Raw genomic sequence first — 18,838 nt, 5'->3', positions numbered from 1 at the left:
CTCGATCCTGGGACTCTGGGATCATGACCTGAGCTGAAGGCAGTCGCTTAACCGGCTGAGCCACCCAGGCGCCTCCTCCTGGCTTTTTCTGATGAGGCTACAACAGGGCCAGGCTGAAGAGTTACAGCGCAGGTTTTTCCTGCCTGACTTTCCCCGGCCAGAGTCCTGGCTCTGGTTTCTTAAATCCTTTATCTTATCAACTAAAGCAAATATTGAGAGTTAGGAAAACTATTTGTAATGCCTCCGGCATTTTCACCTTTGTGAATCTTAAGCTGCACCAGTTTACCCGAGATACAGAACAAAGAGCGCAGCCCTGTTTTAAAGCTCTCTTTTGTTGTCACCGAGTCACCTCACGTTATGAATCCAGGACTTTGGCCCTGGGCCTGTTTTCACTTCCTTGTTCGTAAAACTGCACAGTTGTTTGGTGTTAGGAGTTGACCATCCTGACTTAGCACAGCCTGCCGCTTTTCTTTCTTTCCGTAAACCAGGCATGAGACTTTGCATTGGGTGTGATTTAAGATAACCTGTACCCACACAAAACAAACACAGCACAGAAGGCTGAGTCATCTCTCTGTTCCTGGCACAGGCAGTATCAAAAACCCCAGAGAACCCTGAGGGAATGTTTGTTCTCATCTACAGAGCCCCTGACCTGGATACTCACAACTCTTCAAGTACTCCAGGCACGTGAGGCTTGTTCCAAGATAATTAGACGTTGCCCGTGATATAGAGGCACTGGCTTTTTGGAGGGCTGTTTCTCTGTATTAGGGCATCAGCATCAGTCACCTGACCGTCCCAGGGAGCCTCCAGGAGGTACCCTTGAGCCTTTCTCTCCTCCTCAGCCGATCACCATGGTCTAATGAATTTACCTCCCGAACCTCCAACCCCATTGCCACGACCCTGGTTCTAGCCCCATCATCGTGCACCTAGAGTGTTACAGCTGCTTCCTTTTAAATCTGTCCCCCATGCAGACAGCTGAGAGGTCTAGTTAAAAATGGGGGACCAGGGGCACCTGGGTGGCTCAGTCGGTTAACCGTCTGCCTTCAGCTCAGGTCATGATCTCAGGGTCCTGGGATGGAGCCCCGCGTCGGGCTCCCTGCTCAGCGGGGAGTCTCCTTCTCCCTCTGCCTCTCCCCCTGCATGTGCTCTCGCTCTCTCTGCCTCTCTCAAATAAATAAAATCTTTAAAAAAAAAAATGGGTGACCAACCAACTCACTTTCCCTCAGGAAGTCTTTCAGTGGCCTCCCATTTCAAAGCAGTGTTTTCTCATCTTGGTCCTGATAGGGCACACATAGAAAATGCCATCATTTGTACGGGACACTAGGATGCATGGACGAGGCTGCTCGCTGCCAGAGGCGGCTGATCTGGCCATCCACAGATCCATAGCCTGGGAGTCAAATCTCCACGCATGTGTAGCCCATTCTCTTAAGCTTCCGTAATCGACCTTACCTCCTGCCGCTTGTTAGGTGCACTTAATGGTCCATCCTTGCTGAATTGGCTGGCTGTTTTCCTACCTCTGTGCTGATGCCCACCTTTTCCCCACCTGGTGTACCTTTTGAGACCATACAGAAAGCAGAAAGTCTTCCCTGAAACCGCTCCCCCAAGGAGGTTAGGTACACCTGGATGTTCCCGTGCTGCCCTGCATATATCTCTAGCATTGCATTCAGCATATTTTATTATAATTCTGTGTTCATTTTGTCTGTCCTACCAGGCTGTGGAAAGACCCTCTGCCAGATCTCAAGGACAGGGACGTGGGCTTAATTGCTCCAGGGCCTCATCGTGGGCCCGGTTCATAGTGGTGTTTAGTAAATGTTCAATGGAAGAATATTCTAGCCAGGATAAAAGAATTCTAATCTAGAGCCATGTGAAACTATAGGTTTTCTTTGAGTCTGCTCTCCTATAAGTGACTTAGTTTTGGAAAAGTAGCTTTTTCCTGCTGAGTTCATGTGTTTTTGTTTTGTTTTTTTTCTTACCTAGGGCAGCTGGTGCAACTGGAAGAAAAGGGGCAGGGTTCAGTGCCCTGGTCAGTATACGGTGTCTACATCCAGGCCGCGGGAGGCCCCTTGGCTTTCCTGGTCATTATATCCCTTTTCATGCTGAATGTGGGTAGCACCGCCTTCAGCAATTGGTGGTTGAGTTACTGGATCAAGCAAGGAAGTGGGGTAAGTTTCCTCACTAATGGGAAAAGTGTATTGTCTCAGAATGTCGCTGTTTCTTTGTATTCTCTGGCTGTCCTTGGGGAAACTGCTCTAGTTTTCGATGGAAAGAACTAGTGAACAAGGATTACCCAGGGTGCAAAAGATGAGCCCCTAACGTGGCCTCACAGGATAGTTGCTCCCTGACCAGCTATGTAGCAGCAGGACCCCTGGAGGCTGTCTGCCCTCCTCCACTAGAAAAGAGAGAAGGGGACGGGCAAAGCTTGCCTTGTGTTTGCCGCAACCAGGCCCCACAGTCATTATCCTGCCCCTTCCTTTGAGCTGAGAATGGCCCCAAGTAGGAGTTCCTGGCTGTCCTTAGGAGTCTTCCCTCACAGAGCCTTGCCTCCAAACAGAACGCCACAGTGACGCAAGGGAACAAGACCTCTCTGAGCAGCAGCATGAAGGACAATCCTCTCATGCAGTACTATGCCAGCATCTACGCCCTCTCCATGGCAGTCATGCTGATCCTGAAAGCCATTCGAGGAGTTGTCTTTGTCAAGGTATGCAGCGGGTGGCTTCTGCGTCTCCTCTCCCTAGTGACTGTGTGGTCAGCCTCTCTCGGGTTCATTCTGAGCAGGGGAGCTCCTCGGAAGCAGGATTTAGCTGAAATGACCTGTATCCCATTAGCCTCAGCCTTTTCCGAGTACCCACCTCTTTCTTCTGTGACCATTTGCCCTTCTCCAGCTTTGCGAGTGGATGTCTTCTGGAGCTGGGACCTGGGTAAATACGAACTGAGTCTGCCTGAGTCCTTGGGTCTCTGGGCCCTGATCACTTTGTCCTCTGCTCCTTAGGGCACACTGCGAGCCTCCTCCCGGCTCCATGACGAGCTTTTCCGAAGGATCCTCCGAAGCCCTATGAAGTTCTTTGACACCACCCCCACAGGGAGGATTCTCAACAGGTTTTCCAAAGACATGGATGAAGGTATTTCTCACTGCTTCTTTTATGCTCTGGAGCATAAGCTGCAGCTCCCCGTGCTCTGCAGCCTTCTAAATAACCCGCCAGGCGTGCTCATCTATCCATCCGTATGTTCTGAGAGTGCAGCGGCTGCTGGGGTCCACACCAGGAACAGTTTAGTTTTGGACTTTTCTCCAGGTTGCAATTTGTACTTAGGCTAAGGACCCATCTGGTTTTTTCACCTGTCATCTAAGTTCTCACCTGAGCTCATTTAACCTGAAAACAAGTTCAGAGAATCGAGTTGGCCTAAATACTTTGGACGGGAGCGTCTGAGATTCCAGAACATGTTTACTTTGAGGGTAGTGCATTGGTTCCTGGACATTTAAACCTCTGGCAGGTTTTCTGGATGCTGTGTGGGCTGTGCGAGCACCAGAACTTAACTCCTTCTCATAGCTCAGTATAATAGTAATAGCACCTGACGTTTATTGAGGGCTTCCTGTGTAACCAGCAGTGTGCTAGATACATTATCCTCATCCTCACAGGAGCCCTATGGGATGGGTATTGATTCACCCACTGAATGCATGGGAAAGCTGATGTCTAGAAAGGTTAAATAACTTGCCCAAGATTACATAGCTATTAGATAACAAAACTGGGAATCGAGCCCAGATCTTTTTAGCCTCGAGCTAATGCTTTTAACTGTCACCCTGTGCCGCCTCCACAGGAGTTTGTTTCAGATGTTGATAAAGCCAATGTAAAGCCATGGCCAGAGATAACAAGGGATCAGAACCATCACTGATACACAGAACTGATGCGTACACACACACACAAATGGAGGAAAGGTGGAAAGGAAAAAATCAGTGATATCAACATGTCTGGGATTTTTATGAAAATACTCCAGCCAAAAAAAAAAAAGTGGGAGGAGGAGATAGCCCTTCTAGAGAAGATGAAAAAAATACTGATAACTTTTGAAGGTTCTACATTCTTTTGATTTTTGTGTATGTTTAAATTTTTCCATAATGAAAAATTTCTCAAATGTTAGCAGCAGTTTATTGTTACGGGTAAGACTAAAGATTATGTTTCCTTCTTGCCTATTTATTTTCCAAATATTTTACAACAGAAGTATATGACTTTTAAAGGGAAAATTGTTTAAAGGGGTTGGGTAGCCTCATAAACCCAGGAGAGGGCCTGGGGGAGAAAGACCACTTAGATTTCCTTGGGACAAGAAAAATGAGATCAAGCAGGTTTCTAGATTTTTCTTTGATTTAAAAGACAACACACACATTTGAGATAGAGAATTTGTGGAACCTCTTTGTGTTTTTTAAAAATTTTTGGTCTCACTCTCCCTGTTTGTGGGTCCCAGCAGTCTGATCCTTGCTCCCTTGTGGTTTCCCCAGTCGATGTGCGCCTGCCATTCCAGGCCGAGATGTTCATCCAAAATGTCATCCTGGTGTTCTTCTGTGTTGGTATGATCGCCGGAGTTTTCCCGTGGTTCCTGGTGGCGGTGGGGCCCCTCTTCATCCTCTTTTCAGTTCTGCACATTGTCTCCAGGTAAACAAGAAGTGTTCACATCTCCCAGCGATGAAGCCAGGGTTGTTTGTCTACTGCTGTGACACAGAATTCATTCTCTCTCTAGGGTCCTGATTCGAGAGCTGAAGCGTCTGGACAACATCACACAGTCCCCTTTCCTCTCCCACATCACATCCAGCATACAGGGCCTTGCCACCATCCACGCCTACAACAAAGGGCAGGAATTTCTGCACAGGTCAGTGTTGATGGCGGCCGGAGGGCTCAAAGGGGAGTCAACATACCAGCATTTAATAAGTCTAAGAGGCCCTTCAAGGCCAGAGCTGGGGATTATAAAGCTCATTACCAAGTGATGTAATGGTCTCTGATTAAAATTTACTCACTTGCTGGAACTCCTTTCTAAGCAAATGAGAAGACAAAACTACAGGTTTGGAGTCTATTGGCTTTGGACTCTAAATGGCTATATTTGAAGGAGTTTTTCTTTTTTCTTTTCTTTCCTTTTGGAACAGTGATGGTCATTGACATTAAACCGACATTTTATGTTATCTGCTGAACATTGTTTAGATGACAAATTTATGTACATAGACAGTCATTGAGATTTGTATTAACAAGAGATTGGAACTAATTTAAATGTTCTTCAAGAGAGAGCTGGTTAAATAAGAATAGTATGTGGCCCTTAAAAAGAATGAGATGGGCGCCTTGATGACTCAGTTGATTAAGCATCTGACTCTTGATTTCGGCTCAAGTCATAATCTCAGGGTCGTGAGATCGAGCCCTGCATCGGGCTCTGTGCTCAACAGGGTGTCTGCTGGAGATTCTTTCTCCCTTTCCCACTGCCCCTCCCCACCACACGCTCTCTCTCACTCTCCCTCTCAAATAAATAAATAAATAAATAAATAAATAAATCTTAAAAGAAAATGAGACAGTTCTATAGGTACTGATATGGAATGATCTCTACAATCCATTAGTGAAAGAGCAAGGTACAGATGTGGGTGTATGATATGCTCCCTTTTAGGTATGTGTTTGTACATATAACATTTAGAAAATCTCTGAAAGGATACACAAGGAAGTACTAGTTTCCACTGGAAAGGGGAACTGAGTAGCTGGTGGATGGGCAGGAGAAAAACTGACTTCTCATGGTAAAACTTTTTATGCTGTCTAAATATTCTATCCTGTATGTAAATTGTCTATTCCAAAAACTAATGTCTGTTCCAAAAATTAAGTAATTAATTTTAAAAAGAAAATCTAAATAGAAAGTTTAGTTTAGGGGCACTTGGGTGGCTCAGTTGGTTGAGTATCTGACTCTTAATTTTGGCTCAGGTCATGATCTTGAGACCAAGCCCCATGTCTGGCTCTGAGTTGGGCCTAGAGCCTGCTTGGGATTCTCTCTCTCCCTCTCCCTCCGCCCCCCACCCCCACTAGCTCTCTCTCTCTCCATCTCAAAAAAAAAGGCCTCAAAAAGTTGAAAATAGAGCTACCCTATGACCCAGCAATTGCATTACTGGGTATTTACCCCAAAGATACAAATGTAGTGATCTGAAGGGGCACATGCACGACCCCAATGTTTATAGCAGCAATTTCCACAATAGCCAAACTATGGAAAGAACCCAGATGTCCATCGACAGATGAATGGATAAAGAAGATGTGGCATATATATATATATATATATATATATATATATATATATATATATATAATGGAATACTACTCAGCCATCAAAAAGAATGAAATCTTGCCATTTGCAATGATGTGGCTGGAACTAGAGGGTATTATGCTAAGCAAAATAAGTCAACCAGAGAAAGACAATTATAGGATCTCACTCATATGTGGAATTTAAGAAACAAAACAGATGTATATAAGGGAAGAGAGGAAAAAATAAAATAAGACGAAATCAGAGAGGGAGACAAACCACAAGAGACTCTTAACCATAGGTAAAAAACTGTGGGTTGCTGGAGGGGAGAGGGGTGGGGGCGATGGGAAAACTGGGTGATGGACATCAAGGAGGGCACGTGATACAATGAGTACTGGGTGTTATATGCAACTGATGAATCACTGAACTCTACCTCAGAAACTAATGCATTATATGTTAATGATTAAATTTAAATAAAGAAGAAAGTTTAGGTTAAATGACCCAGAAAAATAATCATCACTTTAAGAGAAGAACAGTAAAATACGCTCCATGCATGTGTATGTACATACATACATACATACCTACATTTAACTATATTGGAAAAAATGCTGGAAGAAGATCCAGCAGACTATTAACCCTGGTTTTAACTGAGTGGTGAGAACACTGCATTTTCTTCTTTACTGCATTTCCTAATTTTTCTCCAAATATCTTACATAAAGAGGAAAAGTGATTTTTTTTTTTTTAAAGCAAAGCACATTTGCTTGGCAAGACTTCCTGCTCAGGCGTTCTAATTGTATGTGTATGTGACACCTGAGCCTTTGGATGGGGTCTGATCTCTCTAGGACCCCTGGGGACAGTAATGTCTCGCTCCTTAAATGGCAGAGGTTGTCCAGGTCTTTTTTGCTGTGGTTTACTTCCTGCTTCTGTGCTCCACGGCCTTGGAAACAAGTACCATTTTGCCCAACAGCAGTGTGTCAGCAGACATTTTCCACTTTCCCACTTTAAGTCTGCGAGTTTATCTTTCCAGGTCTTAGTGCATTTCTGCAGTTTGCCTATGTAGCCTGTCTCTTTGAGGAAGGGACCCCTGACCTAAGACATTTTTCTGGAGCTTAACCAGCCTCTTTATTTGGTCTCCTTTCCCTGTGCATTTGTTCTGTCATTAACATACGTATTTTTCCCTAATGTCTTGAACATGTTTCTTTGAAAGAATAAAACTAGAAAACCCCAAGTTGTCCTATGTGCAGAGCCTGGAATACTCTGCAGCCCTTAGATTTCCATATCCTTCTCCTAGGGACAAACAGGAAGTACTTAAAAGTTAGTCCTCCCCATAATTCACCAGAGCTCTGACATCACCCGCTCTCAGGATGGTGTGGTACTTTGTTTGCCTATTAGGTGTTCTGTCGCCCTCTCGCCCTCACAGGTACCAGGAGCTCCTGGATAACAACCAAGGTCCTTTCTTCTTGTTCACATGTGCAATGCGGTGGCTGGCTGTGCGGCTGGACCTGATCAGCATTGCCCTGATCACCACCACTGGGCTGATGATTGTTCTCATGCACGGGCAGATTCCCCCCGCCTACTCGGGTCTTGCCATCTCCTATGCCGTCCAGGTCAGTCTCAGGGATGGAGCATTACCTTTGCTCACGTGAGTTCTGTGTTGGCCTAGGAGAGGCATGGTAGGGGGCTCTCCCTCAGCCTTTGAGACTCCTAGAGCTTCTGCCCACCTACTTTCTTAGTAACAGCCTGGACTTGGCTGGGGTGGAGAGGATGGGAGAGAGGTACGTGTGTTATATAGGAACAAAGGGATTTAAGTCTGTTGCACATGTTGAAGAAATAGGTGCCATTTATTTATAAAAAAACACGATTTTGAAAATGGTTTCTTAATTACAGGTTTCTACGTTCACCACCCTCTCGTTTCTGGCGTCTTCCTGGTCTTCTAAGAAATACTGTGTCCTCAATATGCTTCTTACATGCATTTTATTTTCAGGCCCCTGATTTTCCCAAAACTGTTACATATGTAGACCCGGCCCCTAGGGATGGTTTAAGGTCTTTAAATAGCTCAGAGAACAGTTGGGAACTTGAGCACTAAGTATTTGTAGATGTTAAGGAATTATTACTAATTTTTTAGATGTCATCATGGTGTTGGACAATGGTATTGTGTTTTTAAAGAGTCTTTATGTGTTAGATACAAGCTAAATTATTTAAGAATGAACGGATAGGATGTCTGGGATTTGCTTTCACATAATGCAGATGGGTGGTGTGGTATGGATGAAACAATGTTATCTATAAGTTGGCAGGTTTTTAAGGACATGGGAGTTCATTATACTGCCCTTTCTACTCTTGTATATGTTTGACATTTTTTCCATGTCAGAAAGGTCAAAACAAATAAGTAGGGAAACAAAACCAAGAAGAGCTAATGTATCTTCACAGATTCTCAAAGATGCCTGTCCATGTTATACGGACTTACTTGATCATCAGGGGGAGAATAGGTGTTCTAAGTACTGTGGTTCAGGATCCTCAGTGTGAGGTGCCCAGGGGGCTCTGCATTCTCACCAGCGGCTCACAGGGTGATATAGATCTCCATTTGTTGTGACTGCCAGAGCAGGTGCAGGCTGCTCGGCAGGAAGCCCGGAAGTTACTCAGCTGAGGATGTGTGTGCTGGAAATGTGAAAATGGATGGAAAGCCTTTGGCTGCAGGGAAGTCAGCGCCAGCCGTCCCACAATGCCACCTGCCTTTGTTGAGAATTGCAATGGACTGGGGGATAGTAGGCATCATGTTAAACATTTAGAGAATGACTCGGTCCGTAAAACCAGCTGCTGCCGGTGCCCGGTTCGTTGGTATATTGAACTGTAATCCCCTAGCTGGGAGACGTTTTCTGGCGTTGGCCTGACATGTATTCATAATGAATTCCTTCTTGGATTTTGCCTTCCATTATCAGTTAACCGGCCTGTTCCAGTTTACCGTCAGACTGGCATCCGAGACAGAAGCCCGCTTCACCTCAGTGGAGAGGATCAACCACTACATCCAGGTCAGGACGCGAAAGCCTTTCTTCATGACCCTTTTACCCTTTTGCTGCCTCGGGTGGTGGTGCAAGGAGGATGCTTGTTTCTCACAGGCGAGGACCAGCAGTCTCTTCAGTCTGTGTGGAGTGGAGAAGAGATTATCCTAAGAGGTTCTAAATGTTTTTGTGAATTGTGTCTGATTAAGAATGTAGGTCATTTTCCTTACAGTGTTTAAAACCATGGAGTGTTTTAAATCTTATTCTAGTTTACTTGTTTTTTTTTTTTTTTAAGATTTTATTTATTTATTTGGCAAAGAGAGACACAGCGAGAGAGGGAACACAAGCAGGGGGAGCGGGAGAGGGAGAAGCAGGCTTCCCGCTGAGCAGGGAGCCCAATGCGGGGTTCGATCCCAGGACCCTGGAACCATGACCTGAGCCAAAGGCAGACGCTTAACGACTGAGCCACCCAGGCGACCCTAGTTCACTTGTTCTTAACCAGGGATGGCCGTTGGTATCCCTGCTGAGCTTTAGGCAGAGACAGACGCAGGCCTCATCTCTGGAGATTCTGATACAGTCGATCTGGGGTGAGCCCCAGGCTTCTGACATTTTAGAAGCTCCGTGGCTAATTCTAAACTGCATTCCTAGTTTAGAAACCAGTTTAATTTTGTTGATACTGAGATGAACTGACTCTTCCTGCCTTCCCTCAGTAACCCTTCAGTGCTACCTCAGGGCAGCGTCTTGCGGCCGGAGCATGTCCCAGCTGGGACGCTGAAAGCAGTTTTCTATAGAGAGAAGCAGAGTCACAAGTAGTTAAGACTCTCAAATTTAACTCAGTTCAGAGAAGTTACCTATTTTGGGAACTGCCCAGAGACTTTATCAGCATTTATATCATGGTTTATGTGGGAAGAATATATCTCAATTTCCAGATAATTGACTTAAAACATAATTTTGAAAAACTACCCTTTCAGTTGAGAACTAGCATATTATGTAAATTGCATTTTCCAGCAGACATGCTTTCCTGAACTGTTTTAACAATGAACCTCATTAAGTGTAGGATATTTCTTAAACTTATACATTATTATTCTCAGAAAGAATGGCAGATAGCTATCTATGGCAGATAAATATCTGCTAATAGCTGTTCCTTTCATTTATCCATTGGGTTCTTTGCCCAGTGCTCATGTCTGGGGACAGTATCTGGGTGTGTAGTGTTTGATTTAAAATTGCTGTTGGTGGGGCGCCTGGGTGGCTCAGTTGGTTAAGCGACTGCCTTCGGCTCAGGTCATGATCCTGGAGTCCCAAGATCGAGTCCCACATAGGGCTCCCCACTCAGCGGGGAGTCTGCTTCTCCCTCTGACCCTCTTCCCTCTCATGCTCTCTCTCAAATAAATAAATAAAAATCTTTAAAAAAAAAAAAATTGCTGTTGGTGAGAGTCTCTTGCTAAAAAGGTCACGGTGATGGTCAGTCATGGTAGAGTGGACCCTGCACAAACCAGTCACATTTCTGAGGACTGGCTCCCACTGCCAGTGCCCAACCTGGATGCCTCTGCCAACACGGAGCCCTTCCAGCTTGGAGTTCAAGATGTCAGTCTCCACCTGCCCTCCCAGCCCCACCCCCATCCCTGCCCAGAGCTCCACAGCTGTTGGCTTTCACTTCCCTAGGAGGCCGTAAAGTCCCGTGACTAGTTGCCAGAGAATTTTCAAACATTGCAAGGTGGGACTGTTGGTAACAAAAATTACCCAAGCAGTTACACAGCATTTTTAAAGCTGAATGGATTTCCACGATTCTCTCATCCAGTCCCCACGACTTGCAGATGAGAAACTAAGACCTAGAGTGAAGAAGTGATATATCCAGGTCACATCACGATTGGGGGCAGATTGAGCTTCGAGCCCATGTCTCCTGGGGTGACTGATACGTCCGAATGCCAGGATCTGATGAAATGTTCAGGAAATGGTAGTTGCCTTCCTTTGGGTTTGGGCGATTGGCTTTCAAATGGTGGAATCTTGTTTCAAGTAGAATATTGTGAAAGAATTCCAATAAAAAGGGCTGTGTTTGAAGAGCCGTGGAAGGCCTCATGCCCCACCCTTGGCCTCCAAGGCAGTTTTGTGGAGAAGTTCCCTAAGACAAAAAACAGTTGGAAGGCCACTGCCCCCCGCCCCCCCCCCCATGCTGCTTCGTGGCCGTTGTAAATGGCTAAGTGTGAAGTTAGTCACCATCGCACTCTGTCTGGTTTAGTGGTAATAAGCATGTGCTGCCAAGGGCATCTTCCATGGGAAGGGAAGAGGGAGCAGCTGCTTCTGTATGACTGCTGTGGTTGTCTGGCGTTTACTTCTCTTTGAAAGCCTCGCAGCTCCCACAGAAGCTGGTCAGTCTGACCCAGCCACTCCTGTCTCCCCAGACTCTCTCTTTGGAAGCACCTGCCAGAATTAAGAACAAGGCTCCCTCCCCTGACTGGCCCCAGGAAGGAGAGGTGACCTTTGAGAATGCAGAGATGAGGTACCAAGAAAATCTGCCTCTGGTTCTGAAGAAGGTGTCCTTCACCATCAAACCCAAGGAGAAGATTGGCATCGTGGGGCGGACTGGATCAGGTAAGAGCGAGCCAAGGCCTCTGGAGAAACATTTGAATCTATCGGAGTTAAAAGTGTGGGGCCCATGGGGGCGCCTGGGTGGCTCAGTCGGTTAAGCGACTGCCTTCGGCTCAGGTCATGATCCTGGAGTCCCGGGATCGAGTCCCGCATCAGGCTCTCTGCTCGGCAGGGAGTCTGCTTCTCCCTCTGACCCTCCTCCATCTCAAGCTCTCTGTCTATCATTCTCTCTCTCAAATAAATAAATAAAATCTTTAAAAAAAAAAAAAAAAAAAGTGTGGGGCCCATGATTTGCTGTTTATTGACTATCACTCTCATCCCTTCAAACCAGCTCCATATTAATGAGTGATGAGTAAGGTCTCTCTGAAGCCAATTTTCTCAGTGTATTCTCAACCCTGCTTTTTTAACACTTAGTGCTTTTTCTGATCATAAAAGTATACATTCTCAATGCAGAACACTTGGAGTATATACGAAGTACAAACTCCACTATCTAGAGATAATTACTGTTAATATTTTAGTAGGTATCTTGTCAGGCTTTTTTTTTAAGATTTTATTTATTTATTTATTTGAGAGAGAGAGAGCGAGAGAGCACGCGTGCATGCAGAAGTGGGGGGAGGGGCAGAGGGCGAGGGAGAAGCAGACTCTGTGCTGAGCAGGGAACCCAACGTGGGACTCTATCCCAGGATCCTGAGATCATGACCCAAGCCAAAGGCAGACACCCAACCGACTAAACCACCGAGGTGCCCCTTGTCAGGCTTTTTCTATCAGCAAATATGTTTATGAAAATGGGGTCATTTTACACACACCGTCTCATGGCCTGCCTTTAAATCTACCAAATATTTTTCCATGTCAATTAATAGCTTGTGACATGAATTCTGTTCAGCAGGATATAAAATTCCATTTTATGGATGTATCATAATTTATATTTAACCAGTCTCTAATTGTAGGGCATTGAGGTTGTTGTCGATTTTTCACTATTATGAATAGTACTGCAGTGAATATCCTTATTTCCGTGAGGTCAAAACACACAAAACATTTAAGTCATCTGTGACATAATGCCAGTGTTGCCTTGTATTTATCAGATGCTAACGTAGCTCTAAATAAGAAACCTGTGTTCTTTGAAGACAGAAATTATTTTCTTGATCTGACATCAGTTGCAAAGAAATAGAGAATTGGCTCTCATTTAGGCATTTTACTTCACACTTAGAATCATATTACTTCTTTAGATTTCTAGGGTCAAGACTTGAGTAATTCATTTCTTTCCCTCTTTCCTTCCCCAGTAACATTTCAAAGATTGAGGCTTGTTTTCATTTACTAACTGGTTTACCTGGTATAAGAAGTCTCTCTGGTTCACTTCTCATCAGCTCTGGGGGCTCCATGCTTCCTTGGCGTCAAAACTCTTCTCGCTTTGTTTCTTTCCATTAAAAACAAAACAAAACAAAACCTTGTGTCTTTTCTGGCCAATTTACTTGAAAGAACCTGCTAAGAAGAGAAGAAAAAGCCATTTCCTGCTTCCTATTTGAAGGAATTATTTCATGTCAGAATAGTACACTGTCTGTAGGTTTTTTACGCTGCAAGGAGAATGTTCAGCCAAGGAGGGTGGCTGTCCCCAAAGCTCTTCCTTTGCTTTCTCCCTCAAATTCCCTCTGCTACATGGGCTCCAGGGGTACACTGGGAGCTCTGACTGATGTCCTGAAGGCTCTGACTGATGTCCCCTCCTGTGATTCTCCTTAATCCTTAATACAGGTGGGACAGACTGAACTATTCATTAAGACTTTATTAAACCAGGGACGCCTGGGTGGCTCAGTCAGTTGAGCGTCCGACTCTTGGTTTCGGCTCAGGCCATGATCTCAGGGTCGTGGGATTGAGCGCTGCGTCCACACTCAGTGTGGAGTCTGCTTGTCCCTCTGTCTCTGCTCCTTCCCCCTCTCATGCTCTCTCTCAAATAAATAAATAAATAAAATCTTAAAAAAAAAAAAAGACTTAAACCATAAGTAGTGACAGGAAAAAAATAAGAAAAAATAAAGTAATTATAAATAGCCTGACTTACAAAGTCTAAACTAATCCGAACAAGCTTCTTCAGCGACTCGTAGACCCTGACTCTGCCATGGCCCTAGTCAAGGACATCACTGCGAGGACTTCATGGCCTCTTTTAGTAGCACATCCCGTCAGTGCGAAGGTAGTCTAGATCCAGAGAACTATAAAATCTTCTAGTCCAGGTAGCATCTTTTGTTAAAGTGGAACAACTTGATCTATTTTTTTTTTTTAACAGTATGGTGATTCCTTTTTTTTTTTTTTTTAAGATTTTATTTATTTATTTGAGAGAGAAAGAGAGCATGGGGGAGAGGCAGAGGGAGAAACAGGCTTCCCACTGAGCAGGGAGCTGGATGCGGGGTTCGATCCCAGGACCCTAGGATCACCACCTGAGCTGAAGGCAGGTGCTCAACCGACTGAGCCACCCAGGTGCCCCTCAGACCTGCTCTTCTGTCACAGTTCCTTATCATGGTAGAGTCATCTGCAGCCACTTATTTACTCCTTCCCTGTGTGTTTACCCCAGGATGGTGGGGGGTCTTGTCTTGTTTCTCTCTCACCTACGATAAGGGGACAGAAGAGAGAGAAAACATCTTGTCCTCTGGTTTGCCACTAGCCCCTTGCTGTAAGAACTCTGTTCTCCTCACTTTGCCTGAGATGCGTGAAAGCCCGTGTACCCACTCCTAAGGTGAAACGCAGGCATTTTTCTAATTTATTCTCATGAAAATAAGAGTACCTGGTAGTACCTCAAACTCCTTCTCAGGCTGAAGCTGTGTGATTTAAATGTATATACTTGTAGCTCAGGAAAGTGCATTTTTTTCTGTTTCTGGCTATCACTTTCTACATTATCTTAATCAGATGAAATAATAATTGAAGAGAACTAGAAAAATAGATGATTTTGCCCAGAGGTTGGGGGGATTAAACCAGTTTTTGTCTTCATGAAATTTGCTAATTGAGCTGCTTTTCTGCATGTCTTTTGACTCCTCAGGGAAGTCCTCTCTGGGGATGGCCCTCTTCCGTCTGGTGGAGTTATCTGGAGGCTGCATCAAGATCGACGGAGTGAGAATCAGTGATATTGGCCTTGCTGACCTCCGAAGCAAGCTGTCCATTATTCCTCAAGAGCCAGTGTTATTCAGTGGCACCGTGAGGTGAGGATCCGAGTGCCCGTGTGCTCTGTGCTGCCTTTTGAGGCCAGATGGGCACGTTAGAGCCTCCATGTGGGACTGGGATCGAGTGACCTCAAGCCTAGTGCTTTTCCCACCACTTCTTACTGCAGAAGTAAGGGGCAGCTCCACAAAACAGGGGCTGAGGGCCCTGAAGCATGTGGTGAAGAAGTCAGAGAGATCTGGGCTCAGATCTCTGCCCTGTGACTTCAGGCAAGTTACCTGCCCACGTCTAAGCTCATTACCTCACCTGTAAGGTGGGGATATTATTAAGGGCTGTCATTGTGGAGATTGGTTAAGTTGATACAAATTACACACGCACCGAGCCTGGCACATAGTGAGCAGTGAACAGTAGCAGCCCGTCAGCCTCATCCCATCTTCCTTCTTCCTCCCACTCCGTATTGTCATCTGTCCTATGTGTGCTTCAATTTACCGTTCTCATGGTGGTTTTCAGACCTTGTTATCACTCAGGTGTTTTCATTTTCCAGTATCTTCGCCCACCTTTGATTCTGACTCTGGAATGGTGCCTCTCTCTCTCTGAAATCTGCCGGGATGCCTAAGATAAATTTCCTCCTTTTTTCTTTTTTTTTTTGAAAACTTATTTATTTGTGAGAGAGAGATCACAAGCCGGTGGGGAGGGGCAGAGGGAGAGGGAGAAACTGACTCCCCGCTGAGCAGGGAGCCCGATGTGGGGCTCTATCCCAGGACCCTGGGGATCATGACCTGAGCAGATGCCTAACCTACTGAGCCACCCAGGTGCCCCTAAAATTCCTCCTCTTGACCTGTTAAAATAGTAACTAAGAGGGGCGCCTGGGTGGCTCAGATGGTTAAGCATCTGCCTTCGGCTCAGGTCATGATCCCAGGGTTCTGGGATCGAGTCCCGCATCGGACTCCCTGCTGGGCGGGGAGCCTGCTTCTCCCTCTGCCTCTGCCTCTCTCTCTCTCTCTGACTTTCATGAATAAATAAATAAAACATTTAAAAAAAAAAGAAAGAAAGAAAGAAAAGGAAGAGACGGCAGAGATCTCTCTCTCTCTTTCTTTAAAAAAAAAAAAAAATAGTAACTAAGAAGGAAATATATTTAATCCCATTGACTTTCCCTATACCTTATCCTACCGTCACCCTTAGCATTTGCCTTAAGCATTTGCCTCCTTGGAACAATGGGTTTCTGTAATTCCTGTCCACGTCTGTTCAAGTTGCTTCTTCTTTGAACTAAAAATAGCTTTAACTATACAGCTGACCTAGATTGGACTTTTTTTAATGAAATGAAATTCTTTAATTTTTAGCAGTCTTCAAAAAAATTGGTACCAACTTAATTTCAAATAACCATGGACTTGTCTTTAAAATTAGGTCCCCTCCCTTTCTTTGGAAATGGCACCTGAACTCACTGATGCAAGGAGGTTTGGTAGGTAGAATGAATTCTCACCTACCCGCACTCTTGGGTGTATTTATTTTGGCATTTTCTCTAAACACTAATGAATTTGGGCAGCATAGATTGGATCTGTCGATGCTGCTCCATCATTCTCTTTGGGTCCTGAGATAATAAGGTCAAACAAATGTCAGAAGAGAATTAGAATTTATCGAAGACTCAGGTCTAAAATTAAGAAATCAAGAGGTGTTGCCAGATCTGCTCTTCCCTCCCATAAATCCCTATTTTTAGATGCCACAAGAATGCCTTTGAGAATATAATTGGCCTTGTAATTTTTAGCTCAGGACAAAAGAACCATTTTCTCATCATCATTTGGAAAAGAATTAAGAAACAGGGTGTGTTAAACTTGGCTGTGTTAAATACATTGCCACCAGGAATCCTCACTCTTCATTTGTAAATTTTACAGCACTTCGTTTGTGGCTGTGAATCAGGGGCTTCTAGAGTGAGTGGTTAAGGGCTTGTTTGGGCAGCACATGTACTAGAATTAAGGGTTAAGAATTGACCTGCTGGCCTGTGCAGCTGCTGTTTGTAGAACCTCATGGAAATGCTGGGAGTTGGGGCCATTTGTTACCAGCTCTAGTGACATGGTGCTGCTTGACAGACAAGCTTGTAATTGGTGTTCTGCTGCCCTGAGTTTTTCGTTATTGAGCTAAGAGTGCTGTTTGGGCGGTCAGCTGTACAAATTTAGGAAATCATATAAGTTTCATGTTCTGCCAACAGTAATTTTGGCTTTTTAAGTCAGGAGTAGAGCCTGAGGACAAATTAAATCCCAGACCTACTGTCTTCTTCCTTTTGTCCTCTCAGGTCTCATACAAATCCCAAAGAACATTCAGCTTTGGGTGTTCTTTTGCTTTTCTTAGAAAATTAGAAAGCCTATAATGAGTTTCCCAAGGCAAGGGCAGGATAGATCGGCTGTTTCCCAGCGGTCTCCTGGAGACCCTGAACATGGAAACTATCTTTACTACCGTTAGCCAGCAGTGAGGGTGGACACATCTTCTTGAGATACCAACATGCAGTTAAAACATAAGGAACTCTCAGGGCACCTGGGTGGCATAGTCAGTTGAGTGTCTGACTCTTGGTTTCTGCTCAGGGTGTGATCTCAGGGTCATGGGATGGAGCCCCACATCAGGCTCCATACTCAGCGCAGAGTCTGCTTGGAATTCTCTCTCCCTCTGCCCCTCCCACTCGTTCTCTCTCTCTCTCTAATAAATAAATAAATCTTTAAAAAAAAAATCATAAGGAACTCTCAGAGTGAAAGCAAGGTAAAACCAAATTCAAGTAAAACTTAAGGTGATGAGATAAAAATGTCTGAATTGTTCTCATACAAATATAACCTAAATCACAGACCAGATCATTTGGGGCCATATCGCTCCCTAGATTAGTCAGACTCTCTGTCCATTCCAATAGCTGCAGCCAGCCCTCCCTTATCTGGCGGTAGGGCCTGTGTTTCTGCGACCAGCCCCTTTCCTGTGCCTTTTGTCCTGAGAGCTGGCTCTAAGATAAGAGGTTTCTTCTCATCCCGACCCTAAACATTTTTGCCGACCTTCCCTCTTTCATGGCCTTGGTAGTACCTTCCTTTCCTTTCCACAGAGGACCCTGTGCCTCCTGAGATCCCTCCCCTCTGCCCTAACCAGCCCTTGCTGGAGTGCATTCCATCCTTGGGGACAGTCTACAGCTCAGCTTGGCTGGTGGCTAACTGGCCTCTCAGACTAGTTGTCCTCAGCTGTCACTCTATAGTCTGTCTGTGAGTCTCAGTCTGCTTATGGGGACTGGGCATCTTCTCATCCCCTGGAGCATCTCTGCTTGGTGGCCATTCATCAGCAAGAGGCAGTGTTCTCCTTTCTTCCTATTCACATCCCCTCACTCCCTTTCAGTCTGCCCATTACATTTTTTTACTTTTGAGGAATATTTCTGGTCCCCAACTCAAAATCACGGCAAAAATGACTAAGCACAACTGACCCATTCTGCTTTGGTTTAGTCAGACAGGAGCAGTTAGCCCTCTAGAGTGAATGGAAGCTGTTCTAACTTTGAAGCAGCTTCTTTCTTAGAATCTCAAGGTCTTATTGTTGTCTCTGAATTATTCTGTTGCTGAAGGGGGACCCCTTTCCTCTTTCTTTCTTCTCTCTCTCTTACTTTCTCTCTCTCTTTCTTGCTTTCTTTCTTTCTTTTTTTTTTTTGATAGTCTTTGCTTCTGTGGAACTTGGAATTTCCCAAAAGCTTCTTATTTTCAATATCAGAAAGTAATGTGAGTCTAGAATAACTACATCAAGAACACTAGGTGTTATCCAACATTTGCTAAGTCATTCTGGGCAAGATAGATGGGAAATCTCTACTTTCCTCTCAGTTTTGCTGTGAACCTAAACTGGCTCTTAAAAAAATTATCTTTAGGGGC

At 44.9% G+C, this 18,838-nt stretch overlaps 1 protein-coding gene across 6 annotated transcripts in view; it reads left to right on the top strand.

Annotated features, from left to right (window-relative positions):
* The window catches only part of ABCC5 (ATP binding cassette subfamily C member 5), a 165,823-nt gene that overhangs the window by 134,725 nt on the left and 12,260 nt on the right, over nt 1-18,838 (top strand). For all 6 annotated transcript variants that reach the window (XR_014148456.1, XM_081830472.1, XM_081830487.1 and 3 more), the window contains 9 exons: nt 1,975-2,159; nt 2,549-2,695; nt 2,987-3,116; nt 4,484-4,637; nt 4,723-4,851; nt 7,664-7,850; nt 9,180-9,269; nt 11,639-11,828; nt 14,845-15,004. Coding sequence is in view for 5 of the 6 variants with exons in the window: in XM_081830472.1 (XP_081686598.1) it covers nt 1,975-2,159; nt 2,549-2,695; nt 2,987-3,116; nt 4,484-4,637; nt 4,723-4,851; nt 7,664-7,850; nt 9,180-9,269; nt 11,639-11,828; nt 14,845-15,004 (1,372 nt within the window). In the remaining variant the exon portion in view is untranslated. The remainder of the gene's footprint in view (nt 1-1,974; nt 2,160-2,548; nt 2,696-2,986; nt 3,117-4,483; nt 4,638-4,722; nt 4,852-7,663; nt 7,851-9,179; nt 9,270-11,638; nt 11,829-14,844; nt 15,005-18,838) is intronic.

The sequence above is a fragment of the Leptonychotes weddellii genome, chromosome 1, assembly GCF_054177405.1.
Source record: "Leptonychotes weddellii isolate Sample4059 chromosome 1, ASM5417740v2, whole genome shotgun sequence".
NCBI lineage: Eukaryota > Metazoa > Chordata > Mammalia > Carnivora > Phocidae > Leptonychotes > Leptonychotes weddellii.
The sequence above is the reverse complement of the archived record's forward strand: the minus strand, read 5'-3'. Positions and strand labels throughout refer to the sequence as shown.